The following is a 21,866-nucleotide window of genomic DNA, read 5'->3' on the forward strand; positions in this document are numbered from 1 at the left end:
GTATCTAGCAGAAGCAGAGACATCAGCTCACAGGAGCTTTAGAGAATCCTCTTCTATGCTGGAGATGGTCCCCTACCAATGTACATGACTCTAAAGAGACCAGAATTGCTGCTGGGCATTGCATTATACAGGGACATATCTACATTAGTTAGCTTGCAGATTTCTTTAGTTTTTCTTTATAGAGACCAAACAGCAAAATTCTTCTCTGAGAATTTGATAGGGCTTGCCTCAGGGCATACATGAAAGGACAAGGAAGACTGGGGGATGACTGTTGTTATTTGCATCACAGGAGTGGCTAGAAATCCCAGACAGGATCAGGACTGTGCTAAATGTTGTACACTCATGCAGGATCGGAAAAGCAGTAGCCAGAAAAAGGAAGCTGAAGCAGACAAAGTGAGAAGGGAAACAGATATGAAGACATGAAATACCATGCCCAGGAGCTTACACCCAGTAACTGGACAAGGAATAAAAAATTCCTGTTCTGTCAACTTGCTTCTCGCAGAGCTGCTTTAAATAGCTCAGAGGTTGTTAGGTGAGAAAGACTGTTGTGTGTGTTTACACCTTGGAAAGGCACTGAGGAGATAATACACCATGTATTCGTAGTTTATTTGTACAATATAGCTAAAGCAAAGTGGAAATGCAAGCTGAACATTTTTTCTATAATTATTTTCCCTCCACCCTTTCAAAAATAGCACATATTGGAAACACTGGAGCTTTCCATTTCCAAGACTGTAACATCAGACTCTAGAATGCGAAACTAGCTGCTCTTCACCCTCCTGCTACAACGCGACCACTTGAGCACTTTGAGTCTGCCCACTGTCCCCACGGCACACACACAGCAAACAGCAGCTGAAGAAGGGAAGGGGACAGAGAATGCTGTATGCAGGTGGGATTAGGATGTCAGATGTTCATCCCCTGAGGGGTTTAGTTTCGGGTGTTGTGAAAGCCTCTATGTAAGAGATTCAGAAAGCCTTTAAAACAGTGCTGTCCCTTCAAATGACAAGTTGCAAACTTGGTCACAATTTTCCCTGGACTTGGCTGTTAGTTACAGAAGGAACTTCTACAATGACATGCGGGTATCCAGCTGCCATGTCTGCTTCACTCAGTCCCATGTCTCTGACCATTTTTAATGTGATATAGAAGCAAAGCTAACTAAAAAGATTATTTCTGGACATTATCCTGAATGAAGCATAAAAGTTGCAGTAACAAGCTGGTTCCTATAATATTTCCTGCCTTTGCATTTTGGCTTAGCTGGCACACAAAAGGTACATGATGGGAAGTGATGAAGTCTTTTTCCTGCATACATCTCTGCACTGCACTCCTTGGAGATCATGTGCCATTTGTGTCAGTCTTGCTTGGCTGAGCTTCCCTCAGGAGCTGCCTGTCCATTAAAAGGAGTGTGAGGATGTCCACGCAGAGTCAGTCAGTCTGGTGAGAGTGCCTTCCCCTTGTGCTTCCATGCTGCCAGACACCATTCCCTGCAGAGGGATTTCCACTGATGATGCAGCAGGTAAGGGGACATTACCCCTTAAAAACACACTTGGAGGGTTGCTGTTCACCTCACTTCCTGGGTTGGCAACATTTACAGCGCTGTTGCTCACTGTCCACAGGCAAGGGTAGTGGCTGGAAAAAGAAGCAGCACAGATCAAATGACTTATTTCAAAGCATTTAGCCTGCATAAGATTTGCCACAGTAAAGTCAATTTCACTATCTGTTAAAAGGTAGCTATTCAAATCAGGTTACCAAACGAGATAAGCATCAAAGATTTTAAGTGAAAAATCACCAGTAGCCATCACCTGGTGACCCTGGAGGGAGGCATGGAGAGAAATGTACAAGTATATGTAAGATTTCAAAATGTAAGGATCTTTTTATGTGCCTCTGTGACTTCTCTTCTTCCCATCTTAGGATCTGAGTCAGAAGAGCTTCTAGAGAGGGAGGTCACAAAGTCTCAGGATACTGCCTAGCTACTAGGGTATAAACATTGAGAAGAAAACTTACTCAATCAGACAACAGTGCATTTGAAATTGTAGCTGATTTTCTTGACACCTAAGTTAGAGAAGAAATTATTGCATTCCTTTGGGGAAAATAAGGGAAAATATTTGATAATTAATTGATTGTCCACGTATAAATTCCATTTACCCCTAGAATAGGATCCTCATTTCATGCAGGATAATAGTGAGTAATATAGGAAGAAAAATAATTTGGTTTTAAAATGCTCACAGATTGTAGAGACCAGAATTCTTTGTAGGTGTTTCAAGATCCTGGTTTTCAGCAGTGCTGGGTTAAAATGAAGCTCGCATAGAGCAGAAGATGATTAGCTTGTCAGAAAGATTTGCCCAGGAATCTTGAATTGGGCACTTAGGACACATTTCAAATCCCAGACACTGATTAAAGTTTGGAACAAAGGGCAAATCACCAGGACAGTCCTACCAGCCTCAGTGCTCCTCATACTAGCAGTTTTCCTGTAACCTTACCTGGGTCCAGGGCTGGCACCTCCCTTTGTGTGTGGCACTGAGAGCAAATTAGTGTGTGGAGAAGATGGCAAAGTCCAGCTGTCGTGTCCTGAGAATACCTGAAGATTATTGCTGGAGCTGTCCAATAAGTTAACTTTGGGGAGGGAAAAAAAGCAACAAACAAATCCTCACTGACATTGCAGACAATGTCTTAAGACAGCAAAACACGGACAGGTTTAAGGCAGCAATCTGATCATGAAGTGCCCAACCAGAGGTAACAGGACAAAAGTGCCAACCACAGGGCAAAATTCCCGTGTCATTAAGAGAGTAGCAAGGTGCCATTCCAATCCCAGGTGTGATACATGAGAAGTTACAACATGACAGACATAGGATTTGCATTTCTGCAAGTCTGACTAATAGTTTTTCATAATTGACATATATCAGGCAATGTTTTGATACAGATTTCCTTATAATTTGAGCTGAAATACTTAATAAAGTTTTATAAATACTGCCCCATTCCTGCAAATTTTCAAGGCCAGGTTGAATGGAGCTTTGGGCAACCTGATCTAGTGGAAGGTGCCCTGTGGTAATGTGTTTTTTTTTTTGTTTTATTAGTATAATGACTGTTTGAGTTATAATATTTTTAATTTCCTTACGCTGTCCTTTTTCTGCCTTTAGAGTGGCACAGGTTTCCAATTTTGTATTTTATGTTTCTAAAATTAGACTTTCTCCCTCATTGTCATTTAGTTTAGTTAAGTGTTGGTTTTTCTGTTTGTTACTTAGCTGCTCCCTGCCAAGTTTTAAACCCCTTCCCCTTCCCAGTTGCTAACCCCTCCTGTCCCTGCCCTTTCCCCAGAACCTTCCTTATTCCTCCTTTCATTAAATGTTAATCCCTCCCCGAACCTGCCTTCCCCCTCGAAATTTCCCTGTCAGTTTTGTATTTTTCCAAACCCCATTAGTTCACTGAAGCTGTTCTCCTCCCTTGAAATTCTTTATTGGTTTACACATTGTTTTCCCCACCTTGTGTTCCACCCCCAGTTCTCCTGATTAGTTAAAGATCGTATTCTCCCCTGAGACCTCCCCCCCATTTATAAGTTGTTGTCTGCCCTCAGTTTGGGGTCCTGGGATGCTGGGGAGGGGGAGTTTTGCCATTGAATAAAGTTACCCCAGTTCTGCCCCAGGACCGTGCTGCTCTTTGTTTCCGCACTGCACCCCCACTGGTAGCTGGGATTCAGCGCAGCTCAAAGTGGGGGTCTGTCACACCCCTGTCACCATCTAACTGGGACATGTGACAGTGTCCCTACCCATGGCAGGGAGATTGGAACAGAATGATATTTAGGATCCCTTTCAAGCCAAACCCTTCCATGATAAATACTTCCATTAAAGGAATTCTTGCTAAATTATAATTAGCAAGTAGATTACTTTATCCCTACTCTGCTTTCCGACACACTTCTTCTGATCAAAGTATAATCAATTTCTGGATTTGCACTCAGATCTAGAAAGCGAAAGGGACTCAAAGGATGTTCTGACAATACCAAAATGCCTTCGCCTCACATCAGCTCCCACCTGAGAGCTGCTTTGACTTGAGAACTCAACTCTGCCATGGCAGGACATTGAAAGAAGACCTGCAATGCTCTTTTTGTATAACTGGAAGCTGTAGTGAAAGCAAGACCATACACTCTGGTTTACCACTAAGAGAGCACCCAGTTCCTGGTCCCTCTTGTTTTGCTGCCTCAGTCACCCCAGGTGCTGAAGGGCTCTGTGCAGGTTGTCCCAGAGACTCACCATGTCCTTTCCTAGCCTGAGCTCAGCCTTGCTCCAGTGCTTGTGCTAACCTAAGGAAAGGGGCAGGCAGGCAGAGGCAGCAGAGCAGTGCTCCAGGAATACCTGTAGGGGAGTGATTCCTCTGCATGTAGGAGGGTGGGTATGGAGCAGCCCGATGGCCTCGCAGGGCTGAGTATCTCTCACAGCTGTGGGGAGCCTGCGGAGCAGGCAGAGGCAGAGCTCCGCTGTACTGGTAATTAGAGCTTCCCGAGGCACACATTGGATCTGGGTTGGAAATCAACCAGCCACCCACTTTGAGAGAAAAGAGAGAACAAAACTATTACTATTGCTGTAAGTGCTACAATACAACTAAGAAATAGCCAGCCTTCTTGCAGAATCAGCTGTGCCTCAGAAATACCTAGCAGATGCTAAGATACTGGTTTGTGAAAAAACTGACAAAAAAATAGCAGCCCTCCACCTCCCTCCCAAGCCACCAACACTGAAAACAAGAGCTGAAAGCAACCAGAAAATGTCACAAACATTAAAGAACAAATGAAAGAAAAGCTATCAGTAAAGCAAATGCAGCTTCTGCTTCCCCTCATTTTTTTTTACCTGTTTACCCATGAAAGATAAATTTATAGGTAACAAAAACATTCACAAATATAAAACAAAGGGGTAAGAAAACTCTAAAAACGTCATATATCATCTTGATTCTAGATTCCTTTTAATATTGAAAAATTGGATTGTATTGAAAATGATCCCTCTGCAGGACCTCTCACATTATTTCCTACTGTGAGGTCTCTTCAATATTCTTATTTTTTTTAAAGGGTCCCTCTCTATGAACACAATTCAGGACTCAGTAAGTGACCAGCATGAAACAGTTAAGCAAGGCCCAGGTTCCCAGCACCCATCATATCTCACAAAACTTGCACCTGACATAAATAAAAACCTTACAGTGAGAATATGTCATATGTTGACCTTCAGAGATTGTCTCTGGAGCATCCTTGGAATGACTTCTGAAAAGCAAAATACTTAGTGATAAGTGCTCTCATTGAAAAATTACAAAAGTTATAACCAGAACTATGAATTAAAAATTGGAGAAGTGAGTAAAAAAGGAGGGAAATCTCTCTTCTTTAACCTTGCTAGGCAGCAGTAAACCTTCCTCCATTCTACCATAAAGGAAGCTGGAGCTTTTGTTTGATGACATAAACAAAAATGTTCCTAATTTTTTGCCATATTTGTGAGCTGAACATGGAATTCTAAATCTGCCTGTAGGCACCATTCCTGCTTGCAGGCAAGCTGAAGGCTGCATTCCCCCTTCCCCAGCTGGAAACTGAGACACAGCAACTTCTTAATTGGTGAGGGGAATGAAAGGAAATACAGATTCTCCTGCAGGCACGTGGGACACATCACATGTCAGAAGATAAAGGAGGTCCAAACAAAATTAATTAGAAATTATGGGCTAGAATGCATCATTTGGATGCCACTGTACATTAACGTGGCTGATGCGAGGAAAATTTTACAAGATGAACTACAATTAATTTCCGATGGAAGCATCTCTGATGTCTTACCTTTAATAAACCCATCATAAATTATCACACAGACTTAATAACAGCAATGTAGTTACATTACGGCATAACTGTAATGTACATTACAGTTACATTGTAATTTCACTTCAACTATGCTTTTTGACACTTGGAGTTAACATTTTTTCTCCCTGACCTATCAAATTACAGGATTCATTGGAGTGCAAGTATAGCGTAGTGGACATATGTGGGGTATCACACTACTGGGGAAGCTCACACCACCTCATTTCAGGCTTTCTGTGTAGACAGACATAAGTGCCAGGATCCCCAAGAGAATGTTGAGCCGTTCCAGCACGTATTATAATAATTATATAGTCTCCCCCATAATACCATTGGAGTGACTCTGGATTTAGCAGAAACAAGATTCAGTTATGTAATTTATCTTTCATATGGTGATGTCACAGTTTTAACCATATCAGCAGCAAAAAGCTACTGGATCAAAAAAAAAAAAAACAAAATATGAACTCACCTTTCCTTTGCATCCAGGAAGGCTTTGGCAAAGGGATTATACTTGATTTTGAGAGCTGTTATCTTGAGTTTACAGAAAACAAGGCATGTTAGTGAAGGCAATTTGAAATAGAAACGTGACAAAACATCCTCCAGAGTAATCTGAGGGGAACTGCCTGGGTTAACCTAAAATATATCCCCACACTTGGTGTTTCCCAGGGCTGTGTAGGAGACAGCTTTGCTGTGTACTGATCAATGCCACAGGCAAAACACCAGCTGGGGTAGCCTGGCATGAGCTTGTCTGGTAAATGTGGTGGAATGGTGGACCCTTTCAAGAGGGTTTGCACACTGAATTCCTATCAAGTACAAATAAAATCTGCAGCAACATTAGCTATGGGATGTGGCTTAGGAGTTAGCAATCCTTATAGTCCAAAGCATCCCTCAAGGGCAGAAATTTTCCCAAGCAATATTGTGTTATTCTGCAGTTTTATGTATTATAGGGAACATGGAGAGATAGGGTTATCATTATGACTATCAGTTATTGCTGGAGAAAGATATTGGGCTTGACTGTAGGGCTGTTGGCTTTTATTTCCAGCAAAGGATTGAGATGCTGGGACAGATGGACCAGTCTGGAATATGCAGCTGTGGCAGGATATTAAGCTAAACTTGGCTTAGTCCTGAAGCCAGACACTAGATTAGACAACATTCTACTACAGAGAAAAAACAGAGTATCAGACTGGATGGAGTATTACACTGCATAGAACTGGTGGGGAAACAAGAAAAGGCTTGCTGGTCTTGTAGCAAATCAGCTTCTAACAGATCTTATCAGCGGTGACCAGAGCACAGCGTACACCTGCCTACCTCTTCGTTCTGGTAGGCAGTCACCGCTATGAACTGCGTCTCAGGGAAGGAGCAGTTCATCACCATCCGGTGGGGGCCTCCTACGCGAACTATGTGCACCTGGGGCTCGTATTTGTGCAGGGAGTTCAGCATTATCTGCAGGAAACAAAACAGAGAGACAGCCCCCAGTGCCACTCTGGTACCTCGCAGCCACCCTCTGGCTCTGTGACAGAGCAGCTGTCGCTGCTGAACCTCGCCAGCCAGTGACTCCTGAAACAGGGGGGCAGGTGCCTTCCTCACCTGCAACAACCACAGGCTGAACAGAATGAGACTTCACTGGACTGGACTTAAGGCTTTGGATGCAGCAGCAGCAGCAGTGATATTTGTGTTAGCAGCCATGGCCCTCAAACCACTGGGCTCCCACTGCACTAGGGGCTGCTGAAACAGCTCAGGGGCACTCCCTGTCCTGCTTCTGCTGTCTGAAAGACCAGAATCACCATCACAGAAAAGGTGCCAGGAGGAAGCTAAGGCAGTCATCCAGACTCCTCTCTGGGAAAGATTAAGTGTATCCAAACAGGCCTTGGCAGATTGTCTAAACTAGCAATAAAAGTTGTGAACAGCATTGATTCCAGGAAGTCTATTAGGTCCTTTAATTGGTTCTGGTGCAAGAAATTTTTTTTTTTAATTTGTACTGTGCAAAGTGATGTATACATACATACATACATGTACATGCACACATATATATGTATATATAAGAAAGAACACAGCTATTAGCATAAAGCACTGATAGTCATCAATTACTTTCTAATACCATCACAGAAGGGGCAGCTGAAGCACAGAGTGGGAACATGGTTTCTTTTAACACTATGATCATGATTTCAAAAGAAAGCAAAGGAAGCTTCAGTCATTTATTGTTTAGTAACTTTTGTTTGGGTTCTCTTTCTCATATGGTTTTTCCTCTCCTGCTTTCTACTATTTTGCTCTCCTTCATATATATACAGAGTGTTCCCCTGTTTTTTTCCCCAGGGACTCTTTGACCCTCCAAGTTTCCTGTAGCTTTTTTCTCCCCCCCATGCATATTTTTCTGAGGCTTTTGACTTTTCTGCGATCCTGGACACATGACAAGCACTTGCAAACTCAGATCCTGTTCTATGCTCTACAATAATTCTTGTGTGCTGGTTCCACATATGACTAAGGAAAAGTCAGATCATCCTCCTGTTCTCCAACCAGTAAAACCTGAGATAATTTCCTACCTCATTAGAGCACTAAGCTTACAGAGGTACCTCACAAACCTAATGGAAATAACAGATTGAGAGCATATAACATTTACATGAAAGAAGTTGATTCTGGGCTGACAAGTATCATCCACCGTAGGAGTTTTGTACCAAACAAACAAGCAAACAAAAGGTCTTGTGCAACATTTTGCCTTTAGATGCATCATCAAAAATAAAATATGAAACAAAACTAATTTTCCTGTTTGTATTTTTAAGCGGTTCAAAGAGAAAGTCACTTATTTCTGGTACATGTGGTTTCCTTCCAAAGGCCAAAGCTGATTCAATAGAATATTGATAATTATCATGATGTAGAAGCAGACACAGTAATTATTTCATTTAGGAGCAGCCTTTTATTCTGCCATCTGACTCCTGCCAACATTCCACTTACACCAAACAACATTGGGGAGCACAACAAAAACCTAATACTTGTGGCCATTTTTCCCCCCTTTCTCTGAAGTCCTATGTAAAAATCCCCAGCACACAAGACCAGCTCTGAAAAGACCCCTGACGATTAAGTAAACCACAGCACTCTGTCTCTCTTAACATCAAGAAGTCCATTAAAATCTGAAAGTGCCAATTAAGGCCTGTTTATCCCTGTTTACATTTGGCCTCCAGAGAATAATTGGCATCTGTGGGTGAAGAGGCCTGTAAGGGCTTCTATAATTACATAAATGCACCCTTGATATTTCTTGATTGGTAGGTGCTTGCAATTGAAGCCAAGAGGTGATGTGGAAACATCAGGCCATACCTGCCCACTCCCATTGAGCTTGTTGGTAAGTTTGACTTTGCTGAAGGAAATGGCAGCTTTCATCCAATGGGCCCCAAAGTTGGGAGAGTCTGGGTGGATGTAGACACAGCTGTGGTTCGGTGGCTCTGGTTTCCCAGCTGGCACCCATTCTCCATTGACGTACTTCCAGCGATGGCCATCAGTCGGAGCAAAGTCCAGCAGGAAGGAATACATGGCATTCGGATCCAAGCCTGACACGCTGATCTTCAAAACAGGGAACATCCGCCTGGTCGGGGAAACAAAAAGGGGGGACACCACTGGAAACTGCTCTTGAAAGACTCCTCTCAGCATGTTTGTTTCCAGATGCTCACTGACTAGCTCAGTATAAAAAAACATCCTCCCTTCCTTCAATCCACCCTTGCCATCAGACCTTGCACCTGCCAGTTTCTCCAGTAATTTGGTCCCATACTTCAATATTCCCTGACCTCAGCAGCTTGACCATGTCCTTTTTGCTTTTAGTTTCATCTTACATACAAGCTCTAAACTTCTACCCAGCCTTCCATTATCTCATGTGCTTAAAATTGAAATCCTGCCTTTGTTTAATTTTGGGAAAAAGCTCCTTTTGTGCCCAAAGGTCCAATGCCACCTTTTCTCAATCCCCTCTTTTTTTTTTTTTTCTTTTGTAAAGAAGATTTGCAGGAGCTCATAGCTTGACTTTCAGTGGTTTTCTATCTGTCCCAGTGCTTGTGATCAATGCCACACAGCTCTGAATTGGCACCTGAAAGTCTGCAGCAGTAGAGCTAGTAGGGCTCCAACACTTGCAGGAACTGGGAATAACGTGTGGACATCAGAACAGAGGTGTCTCCCAGCAAAGGTAACCTATTCATTAAGCTTCTTAGCTTGTCAAGGAATACACGTAATTGCTATTACATATCACCTCCTACATTCCTCTTCCATGAGTAACCAGCCTCCCTGCCTCAGTCATCTCCATACTGACCTCTCCTGGCAACTACCATTTCTGCATGCCACATTTTTATGGACCATAAATTCCAACGAAAGCAAATGAATCTCTGAGGTCCTTTTCTCTGTGGGTAAAGAGAGAGTATACCAAGCAACCAGAGGAACGGCCCGAGGTCCACAGCAATGGGGTTAAGGTAAGGTAGCTCTCAAGGCTTAGGTAGCCATACAAGACATCCAAAATACATAAGAAGGGAGCTGAAACTCCAGGCTGCTTCAAAGCACACTGGAAGTCTCTGCCCCTGCAGTCATACTGTCTAGTGACACCCAAATGCAAATTGCTAACAATATGACATCCCACTCACCTTTCTGGATACCTTGATATAGTTTTTGCTGCATACATTCAGTACCTTCTGCTGACAGAGAAAGACAGAATTTGAGAAATTTGAGATTTTTCATCTAGTATTAATACTTGCTGATATGTGTCAGTGCAGTATTGAAGAAGATACCATAGAATGGTTTGGGTTGGAAGGGACCTTAAAGATCATCTTGTCCCAGTCTCTGGATTGGTGTCCCCAATACCTTCCACTAGACCAGGTTGCTCTGAGCCTCATTCAGTCTGGCCTTGAATCACCTTCGGGGATGAGGCATCCAGAGCTTCTTGGGGCAGCCTTTCCCAGTGCCTCACCACCCCTTGTATCACTCTATGTCCCTATAAAATAAGTCCCTCTCTAGTTCTTTTGCAGCCCCCTTTAGGTACTGGGAGGCTGCTGTAAAGTCTCGCTCCTCTCCAGGCTGAACAACCTCAGCTGCCTAAGCTTTTCCTCATAGGAGAGGTTCTCTCCTCCAGACTTGCTCCAACAGGTCCATGTCCTTCCTGTACTGGAGATCCCAGAGCTGGTTGCAGCAGTCCAGATGGGTTCTCGTGAGAATGGAGCAGAGGGTGAGAATCCCCTCCCTTGCCCTGCTGGCCACGCTGCTTTAGATGCAGCCCAGGATGTGTTTGGCTTTCTGGGCTGTCAGTGCACATTGCTGGGTCGTGTTGTGCTTCTTGTCCACCAACACTCCTGAGTCCTTGTCCATTAAAATGCAGAACCACAAAGTTCACTTTATGAAGTTCATGTGGGCCCCGCTCTCAAGCCTGTCCAGATCCCTCTGGATGACATCCCTTCCCTTCACATGTCAACCAGAGCACACAGCTGGGCATTGCTGGCAAGCTAGATGAGGGTGTGACCCTCTCACCAACAAAGGTGACAAAAGCTTTAGTCCCAGTACTAACCCCTGAGGAACAGCACTCCTCACTGGTCTCCAAGGTACTGTGAACCACGACCTTTCTAATTAAATAGAAGCTTAGTCAAGACACACTACACATGTCTTTCTGATCAGGATGTACCAGCTACCAAACTGGGATGTGATAGAAAGTATGGATGCATTGCTCCTACCAATGCTTAGATCTCCCCCAGTCAATGTTCAAAGGAACATATTTAGATACATAGTTGAAATTGAATTAGAGGAAAAAAATAATCCACAGGAAAATTTAATGTCACTAGATTGTGCAGAGCACCATCCATTTTAACCTCCTGTAGCACTAAGATTAGAGCATTTCCCTGAGTTAACCATCTTCACTCCCAGTTATTCCCTGCCTCACTTGGACCAGCAAGTTTTGACTGTACAGACTCTAACGATGGAAAACTTACCACCTAACATGTTCTGCTGATTAAGTAGCTTTACTGTTAAAATCTGTATTTTAGCATGGCAAATTGTGATTTCTCCAAATTTGTTTCAGTCAGAATGTTTGTTTCAATGATCAGGTAGGTGCACATGTGACCTCCTTTGCTGCAACAGCCAAACACTTCAGCCTCTTTGATTAATTTAGAGCAAATCTGCTGCAATTAGGTCCACAGTGCAGACCTTGAGTGGGAAGATGTTTGATATCAAACTTGAATGTGCAGTAACCAGTAAAGTTGCTTTAGCATTCAAGCCTGGAAAGAGCTTCTTTTTCCCCACTCATGGCTGCCTGAACTGATCCCCTATGGATTCTCCCCATACACAGAGGGGAACAGTGGCACCTACCTGTCTCCAGGCAATAACAGGGATTGCAAAGTCTCAGGATACTGCCTAGCTAGTATGGTATAAACACTGAGAGACGAAACCTACTCAGTCAGATAACACTGCATTTGATATTGAAGTGTCAGTTGAATACAATAGGTCTGAGGAAAATAGGAGATGGTTTCCCACTCTACCAGTTGCACCCATTGAGATATATTTTGTGATATAGCACATATTTCAATTTTAATAATATCTGTCCTGTTCAGAATATATCTATTTCCCCTAGGCATATTGCTAGGGCAGGTGATTATTATAATGAAGTATGATACAGCCACAGAGGTATATCTGTATATTAACACCGAAGTTGGTTCATCTAACTGTGACATTTTGGGACCCTCAGTACCAATTAGAGATGACTCAGAGCAGATAGAATTGTGCATGCTAGAATTTAACACTTGAGGATCACTAGTCAATTAGACTTTCATTCTCTGGGACACTCCTATATCAGGTTTCTGTTTAATTTCTGAGCTTTGCTGACAATGTGTCTGTCCACACCAACTGTTTTAGTTTCCACACACAAAAGTTCAGGCTGGCTCTTCTCTTTCATTGTAGGACACAGATTTCAAAAGCTTTCATCTACCCTTCATCAAGAATGGTTTAGTTGTATTTACTCAGTTGTATTCTGCTGTATTAGCAGCAGCAGAATAAGATCAATATTTTTTTTCCTGAGAATCTCTCTGGAGGCAATCACTAAAGAATCCTGAGCCTGAGAAAAACTCAGGAATCACAGGAAATTGTCTCAAGTCTGTCTCCTTTTGAGTAACATGGTTCAGAGTTCTTTGCTGCAGGCCACAGTCTGTATTTTCTTTGTTTTAGTGTGATGCTGTGGTTTTTGATGAAAAATACTTTCAGAAATGCAGAGATCCTTTTTCATAGTCTCTGCTACAGTAACTATGTTAAAAGGATTAATGCAAATGGCAGTGTGACATACTTTTGTAATTTTTAGTTTTGCTGTGATTTGATCATAAAGAATTCTATCGCTGCTTTCACTGACATTTCTAGAGATGTCACTGGCTATAGGAAAAGTAGAATCAGGCTGATAAGGAGTGTATAAATTAAATTTGAAAAATCATACAGCTTACACAATTAAATAAAAAGTACCCAGCCATATTCAGATAACAAAATATTCTCTTATCAATATTATAAAAATATTTTATCTACACACTCACCCTGACATTTCAGAAGGAACTAGTATCATTGTAAAGTCATGATTTTCATTAGCTGCAAGGAAAGAAACTGAAAAAACCCTATTGATAAGGTGTGATTCTTTGTACCAATTTAATTAATCAGAGACAAACCCATCTTACCACATTTTTAGTCACTTACACTGCTAGGGAGACAGTTTAAGCTGCTGTACACCAAGTGAAAGTCCACTTAGAAGTTATCTGTAGCCTAACAGCCGTTTTCAAAGCAATTTAAATGAAGCAAAAGCAGCTTCATGATTTAAAAGGAATCTCAGCAGCAGATTTCTATCAGTATAGGTTATTAGTAGGAATCAGAATGGCAACAGTGCTCTTACACCAAGAGCTGGTACTTTGGGAAGGTAGCTTCTCTCTGCAGAATCACCTTGCTGAGCCAACAGACAAGATTTTTCATTTTTACTGCTTTCACTTATATCCCTCATCAAGCTACAGTCAAGAGCAATTTCATCCACAAATTCTTCTAAATCAAAGTCTGCAAAATTATTGAAAGTCACACCACATGAGTAAGTTTTTCTCTCCATCTCTTAATCCCTCTCTCCTATGTGGATCTCCTGAGACGTCTCATAAAACATGTGCATGTTGAGGGAACAGCTGGGGTCAGGGGCAGCAAAAGGCTGGCGAGGATAAATTAAATAAAAACCTTAGTACCATTGTGCAAATCTTATTCTGGTAACTGCTTGTCTGTTATGGGCTGGACTCTGCTGTCAGCCCAGTTCAGAGCAGAACCTCTGTGGAGAACCTTCTTCAAGCTAGTGCCTGATTCAGAATTAGCATCCTTCTCACCAGATTTGTCACTCTTTTCCTGTGCCTCTCTGTGTTCCCCAAATAGTAAGACATGTGATCCATTTATACCACAATATTTTGTCCTTCTAAAACAGTGTATATTAAGCAATATTCCACACTTGTCTCTAAAGGCACCAGCAACAACTGTGGGACCATGCAATTCAGACTGCACATACATACAGAGCATGTAGGGCAGTTTTATGGCACACAGTCTGGTACAGACTGCTTGTACAAGCTGTTAATACCCAAGCCAGAGGGATGGGAACTGCAGCTGGGTGTAACAACACCAACCTGCTTCTGTGCAGTAATTTGAAGCCTATAGGTGATGACTTGCTAATACAGACTGATGATTATTAGCATAAGAATTCATTACAAAGGTTTTGAGAGATATTCCCTTGCAAAAGTTTCCTTTTTGTGCAATCACAAGTTAGTCTATATATTTTTCCAGCATGCTTCATAGGAGGAATGGTTCGGCAGTGACCAAAAAGAAGCAGGGTCACCCCATCTTGTTCAAGCACTGGTTTTAGCAGACTGCAAGGCTGCAGTCCCCTATAAACTCCAGTGTGCTCATTGCATTTCTCTCGAGTCTGCACACATAGTTTATTATTGCAGAGCTTAACCCCCCTGGCTGTCACCTCCACTGAGCCCGCAGTGCTGAGCAGATCACTCACCTGCCATTCTTGGTCACAATCATCTCATTAGTGACTTCCCTGAATCTCTGCCAGAGTGTCGCATCCTCCAAGACAACCTGGAGCTGTTTCTCCGTGGGGTCGCCTTTGTCTCTCCCAGCCCGGAGTTCACTCTCCACTACGCTGAGGAGCCTGGAGACGGTGCAGTCGCTGGGTTTTTTGCAGCCCAGGTCTGCCATGGCAGCTTTACTGCCAGAAACTTCAGGTAGCTGCTGAAAAGACAAAAATAACAAGCAAAATTAAAAAAGAAGTCAGTTCATTGGGCACCGTCTGACAAACGTGCTCTCCTCACTCTTTTGCCACTGCCTCGCTCTTTCCCCTGGAAGTCCCAATGGGCAGTGACACCAGTGTGTGGAGGTTTACGCACACACTCCACACAAAAAGAGGACTATCTCCTAATTACCTGTTAGACAGTCAGGTGGGTGGCTGGCTGATGACTCAATTGGCTGCCTTGAAAGAAGAGTCCTCCATCCAAATTAGCATGCTTTTATCTTTTTTCAACCTGAAGTGGGTCTAATTGTTCTGCTTGAGAACCAGGTTTCCATTAATGAAAATTGTTTCATTTCCAGACTGAAACAATGCATGGAAATTGCATTCACGCCGGTGCGGACTCTAACTGAAGGAGCTAGGAAGAGTCAAGATAGTTACACAGAGAAGGTTGTCTTAAAATATTTTCACCATGCATGTTGCATAAATGCATTTACCTCATTCCTCTACACTCCTAAATCAAAATATAATAGTAAGAGACCTTGCAGCAGTGAGGTTGCAGTGCACAAAGAGAAGGCAGCATCCCTATTCTCCATTGTTGATGGATATTGTATCCATCCCTTGGTCCCACTGTCATTCACAAAACTGCTGCACTTTACAGGTGGCTGAACACCCCTCTGGCTGCATTTCCAGGGACAGACTGCACACTTCTGGGGCTGGTATGAGATTAACTGTCTGAGGCCTGACACTGCTGACCAGCTCAAGGTCCATCTCATGCATAAGCTCCATCAGCATCCCCATAAGTCATTCCCTCTCACCTCATCCTGAGACCTTCTCTGACAAGACTGATCCAACAACACAAGCCCTCCACAAAAAAGCCACCATTTTGCTGAGGTCTCCAACAATTTCAGCATTCAAGGAGACGAGATGTGGGCTCAGTCCCCTGCTGGAGGGTTAAGAGGAAGCCCCACAAATAACAGTGACCTGTAAACACTTTGGTATACAACAAATACTGGAGTACCTATCTTCTTGTGATACATCTATCTCTGATAATGTCTTTTAAATTTCCAGTCTGTTGGACATGACATAGTCAGGGACTTGATTATGAAAACGTAGTCCTAGAGGTCATTTTTAGAGAAATAAATTCTCTGTCTGCTTATTGAGAGCTTTGCATTCTTTCGATTCAATAGTCCCTGTTGAATTTCTTCGTTTCTGTCTCTTTTAGAAAGACAAAATAACATGGTGGATCACTGTTGGGATTTTTACAGACAAAAAAGACCATGGCAGGCTCTATAAAAGGGAACTTAAGTTAAATCCATCATTTGACAAGGCCAACTGATCTCGCCTTTAAAAAAACTGTGAGGTACCTTCCACCTAAATAACAATGGCCAGAGCTTGATGGCACCTTATTTGGCACCCTTTCAACCCAAATCATCCTGTGATTCTTTGCTGCTTTCAAACTTCACACTCTGACACCTCTTCCCCTCTTCTTTTTTTAAATTTTCAACTCATAACCAAAATACCTAGATTATTTTATAAGTAAACTCAGGTGAGTTACATTAGCAGGTGTCAGATAGCAACTTCTAGTTGATAAACAGCCCACTTTCACTGCTGAACAACTAAAGAATGTACTTCAAAATCTATAGGATATTTAGGTACCTGGAAGGGTACCACCTTGCATTTGAAAAATAATTGCATCTCAGGTATGCTGGTGTAAATGGAATATGTTTATGTTTGGGTTCCCCTTTCCAAATACTCAAAGAGGAGAGAGAAGCTACTACTGTAATTTTTCCCTGCATGTGATCAAGTGGCATAGGAAATGCATAGGAAAATATATGAGACAATTTTAAATTTTATTATACTACAGATGCAAATAGATAAAGAAATTGAAGCTGGTGGAAGTGCCATGAATTTTAATTAAACATTTTCAGGTTTTCAGGAACTTCTAAAACAGGTACATGTTACTTTGGGAATTTTTTTTAGCTGAAGCCCTATTTCCATACAGGCTTTTTAGATATAATTGCTCAGAAATCTGGAGATTCAAAGTCAAGGCAGGTAAAGAGACAACAGCTCATAAAAGTTATAATATTCCAGTAGTTACACACCATTCTTTCTACAGACAAATAAAAAGAGAAGCAGCCTGGCTTTCAGAAGTACTCACTGCCCATCTCTCCTGCAGGGCTTCAAGTGGAGTGATACTGGATTAGAGCCTCAAAAAATCAGATCCCATCTACCTTCCTCAAGATGCTTAGAACTTAAAGGAAACCAAAAGCATGCAAAAAAGCAACAACAGTTTACATTGGTGGAAGAATTTCTAAATGAGGAAGTGAAACTCTCTCACCAGCAGACACTTGTGCATCACTAAAGGTAAAGAAAGGATTTGCTCAGAAAAAATTGTCTGGAAATGGAGGCCACCACAAAGCAAAAGAAAGGGAAGTCCTGCTTGGAGTGCCAAGCACTTGCCCAAAGCACTCCTGGGACTGAGCTGTAGGGAAGGAGGCGTGTATGGAAGGAATGGACAATGGACCTGTTCCAGTAATGGGTTGGGATGAGAGTTTTTCATCAATAAGACCGGATTTTTTTTACAGCTAGCATACCTAAGGGAGAAGCATGAATGTTTTTACTTTGGGATATCGTACTAAAACTTGTATCCTGCACAGTAATAAAATGCACTTTCACATCACAGAAGTGGGTAACACTTGTGTGCTTAGGGTATCACTCATACAAGGTATCTGATTCTTGAAAGTCTAGTGTCCAGAGGAAAAAATAAACCACAAATCTAACAACTTAAAATACCTGACTTTCACACAGTTTGAATTTTAGTAACTATGCTACCACAGCTCAGGACACCTGAAACCTCAAAATTTTCCAAAATGACAGTAGTTACCTGTGGTTGGTTAGTGGGAACAGCCCAATTACTATTTTCAGCATGGGGAAGATTGTTTCAGCTCTAAGAGTTCAGCCTAAGAGCAATTTGTGTTGGATGTAGCAGAAGGCATATTTCACCACTGACATATCTTTCCAACCTAAAAGAATTAGCCAAAGAAATAATAAGTTTACACATATGCAAGCACATGACCAGCTGAATGTACTTGGGCCTGAGATTTTACTTTAACACACTTCCAGATTCCATGAATGATGCTTCTTTGCATTGTGCACAGTCTCTGTGTCACACCGCTGCCATGGGAGAGGGCTGCAGAACAGAAACCAGAGAGATTCAGAGTCAGTTCTTTGTTTTTTGTTGGCTTTTCATTTAACAAAAATACTACGTTTGGAAATTCACGTTGAATATTTAGCCTGTTTTAAGAGAAATGAGAGACATCCTCTAATCTTTTGTCCCTCTATTCACCTAAATAACAACTTGGAATCCTTTCCAAACAACCCTTCTTTCTCTACTTTCTTGCAAGATTAATTTTTCCAAGTCTACAGGTACTGGAACAGAGGCCCAAACAGATTAATGTCACTAGCTGTAGATATTGTCAAGGCACAGAGACCAATCCATTCTCCGGTGTGGGTTATTTCTTGGGCTGGATGTTAAATTTCCTGAACCTGACATTTGAAGAAAAGGTAGTTGGACTTACAGAGGAGCACAGTAAGTGTTTCTGGTGGCTGACAGCCAGTGCTGTGGAAGGGGGGACTGTTTATTGCCCCTCTTGCACTTATCACCCATTTAATTAGACAAGCAAAGCAGTAGAGGTGACAGAAGGACCAGAAAATGCCCCTACAAAACCTGCAAATTTGTAAGCTTTCCCTGAAACCTAGCTGGGAGAGCTGGGCACTTCCAAGCAGACTCCTTGTAGCTCATAGGCAGAAGTAGCTCAGAATGCAAGCACAACACTCACAATCATCTCTGATTTACTAATAATAATTTAGTAACTCACATTTTAAATGAAGCAATAAGGACTGGAGAGAGCAGTGAAAAAACAATCAGAACAATCCTGCAATACTTACTGGACTTCACTTACTAAGTTACAGCAGGAAAAAGCAAGGGGTTATTTCTGACTTTCTAATTAAGCTTATTCTTAAATGCTCCTGGCCACCAGCTGGTGAGGTACACAGAAGGGAGGGGGAAAAAATGCAAACAAGAAAAAGGTAATTAAAGAGGCCTTTCTTGCCTTGACATTGGATAGCTGTTTTGTGGCCTTTAGCTGCATGTTTCCAAAGAAAAGGAAGCCCTTCATCATCAGATGAAATTGCAGAAAATAAGACTCACTCTTTCCATCTCCAAAGCTCCCACTGCAGCATTCAACTAACCCCCTCTGAACAGTGAGTCCCAACAACACAGGGAAACGTAACCTCTATCCCAGGAAATCAACACCTATCAACTACCAGGGAATAATTGAGAACGGATAAAAAGACAGCTGCTTTCCTTCTGTTTTTTAATCATGTGTTCAGCCCCTTAAGGGATTGTTAGGCTAGAGGAGACTTAAAGAAGATTAGCCTTTTCATTAATGTCGGGATGAGGGCACAGTTTCAGTAACATCCCCCGGGCATGTTTTTAGCAGAAAGGCAGGCAGCTTCTTTGAGTGGTACCTCCCTGTCTGGTGTTTTAACTGAGATTATACTGAGATTAATTCTGAGCCCAGAGAGCAGGGAAGACTTTCCATGCTTTTTTGAAAGAGAAAGAAGAAAAAAACCCCAAACCCAAGGGAAAAACCTAATGTAGTGCAATGGGTTGACCGTGGATGGGCGCCAGGTACCTGCCAAAGGCTGGGTACTGCTCTGTCTCTCCCATCCTCTATCCTCCTCAGCAGAGACAGAGAAAATATTACAAAAGGCTCATGGGTTGAAATAAGGACAGGGAGAGATCACTCACCAGTTACCATCTTGGCCAAAGCAGGCTTGACTTGGGAAAATTAGTTTAATTTATTACAATCAAAACTGAGTAAGCTAATAAGAAATAAAACCAAATGTTAAAACACCTTCCCTCCACCCCTCATTTATTCCCAGGCCTAACTTTCCTCCTGGTTTTCTCTTCCCCCTTCCTGCCAGTGACCTTCACAGGGGAAGGGCTCCTCACATTCTTCCCCTGCTCCAGCATAGTATTCCTCCTATGGAAAACAGTTCTCCATGAACTTCTCCATTACTCCTTCCCCCAGCCTTCAGTTTTTCACATAGTGCTCTAGTAGGGGTCACTTCCATGGGGTGCTGTGGTGTTACATTTTAGTTAAATGGTATGCTCCGTCTCACCCCTCGAAAATGTACAGTTTATTCCAAGCCTGTGGTCCTCCCCTGAAGTCTCATGTATCTGTAATCCCACTGGCCCAAGTCATATTGTGCAGCCACTTTGAATCTCCCTGTTGAGCTGTGTGAGAGAGACCAGACTCTCTCTTGGCCCTCTTCTCCCCAAGCTCTCCCTCCCTCCCTCCCTCCCCCTTCCCCCCTTCTCCCTCAGAAACCATGCTGCTCCCGGGGGTGGGACCCCCAATAAATCCTGCCGTAATTAGCACCCTCAGAAGCCGTGTGCAGTCTCTGTTGCTGTTACCAGCAAACATGCAGCTTAGGGGCCCCCCCGGGGAGCCCCCTCAAACCAGCTGTTGCAGGGTGCAGTCCTTCAGGAACAGGTTGCTGCAGTGTGGGTTCTCTGCAGGGTCACAAGTCCTGCCAGCAAACCTGCTCCAGTGTGGGCTCCTCTGTTCAGCTGTTTGCTCCAGCTTGGGTTTCCGATAAATCACAGTCTCTTATGGGCATCCGTCTGCCTGGCAGGGGGGTCTCTGCATCCCATGGACCTCCATGGGCTGTGGGGGCACAGCTGCCTCACCATGGTCAGCACCGCGGGCTGCAGAGGAAACTTTGCTTCGGTACCTGGAGCACCTCCTGCCCCTCCCTTCTCCACTGACCTTGGTGTCTGCAGGGCTTTTTCTCTCACAAATTCTCTCCCATCTCTTTGGCTGCATTAGTGTAAGGGTTTTTTCTCCTCAAATATGTTACCCTAGTGCTGCTACCACTGCTGCTGGTGGGCTCAGCCTTAGTCAGCATTGAGTTCATCTTGGAACCAGCTGGCCGTGGCTCTGTCAATGCATGGGAAGCTTCTGGCAGCTTCCCAGGGAAGCCACCCCTGTAGCCGCCTCACCAAAACATTAAGAGCAAACCAAATACATAAAGTCAGGCTAGTGATAAATGTAATTTAGTTTGCTTTAAACAATAATACTTTTCTCTAATTTGGTTTTTCTTTTTGACTTGAAGATCTTCAGTGATGTCTTCAGACATGAATTATCATCAAGAGGAAGAAACTATTACTGTTCCCATCTTTAAGATCAGAAAATAATTAAAAAAGTAAGAGATTCTAAGCAAAGCTTTAAATTCTACTTACAAGAGCTCAGAACAAAAGTAATACATTCAGTGTTTACTGGGCAAACCAAACATGCACTTTTAACCTGAGTGTGTAGGTTAAAGCTTTCTGCTAAACAAGTTGTAATTATAACTCCGTTGAAGCAGTTGACTCTCTCAAAAGCAATGAGCCTGACACATCCTGTTACACACAAACAGAAACCACAGGAGCACATGCCCATCTTAAAATGTTTTCTTTTCACACCACATATTGCATCATAGAATGGTTTGAGTTGGAAGGAACTTTGAAGATCATCTCGTTCAAGCCCGCCTGCCATGGGCAGGGACACCTTCTGCTATCCCAGGCTGCTCAGATCCCCATCCAGCCTGGCCTTGAACACTTCTAGGGATGGGGCATCAAGAGCATCTCTGGGCAATCTCTTCCTGTGCCTCACTACTCTCACAGTAAAGGATTTCTTCCTAATTGTTATATTTGCCCAATTATCCAATAAAAAAAAAAAAAAAAACCAAAAAAAAAAAAAAACCATTATTATTTCC

At 42.7% G+C, this 21,866-nt stretch overlaps 1 protein-coding gene across 1 annotated transcript; it reads right to left on the minus strand.

Annotated features, from left to right (window-relative positions):
- Positions 1–621: 621 nt before the first annotated feature.
- On the minus strand, positions 622–18,023 carry TBX19 (T-box transcription factor 19). The gene is made up of 10 exons (XM_041410939.1): positions 17,926–18,023; positions 15,235–15,456; positions 14,814–15,043; positions 9,113–9,377; positions 7,112–7,246; positions 6,273–6,334; positions 5,172–5,233; positions 4,341–4,529; positions 2,475–2,607; positions 622–1,623 (listed from the first exon to the last, which is right to left on the minus strand). The coding sequence occupies exons 3-10, from the start codon at positions 15,008–15,010 to the stop codon at positions 1,389–1,391; spliced, it is 1,278 nt and encodes a 425-aa protein (XP_041266873.1). The 5' UTR covers positions 15,011–15,043; positions 15,235–15,456; positions 17,926–18,023; the 3' UTR covers positions 622–1,388.
- Positions 18,024–21,866: the final 3,843 nt, after the last annotated feature.

This window comes from Onychostruthus taczanowskii, unplaced genomic scaffold (assembly GCF_017590055.1).
Source record: "Onychostruthus taczanowskii isolate IOZ18803 unplaced genomic scaffold, ASM1759005v1 scaffold34, whole genome shotgun sequence".
In the NCBI taxonomy this organism is placed as follows: Eukaryota; Metazoa; Chordata; class Aves; order Passeriformes; family Passeridae; genus Onychostruthus; species Onychostruthus taczanowskii.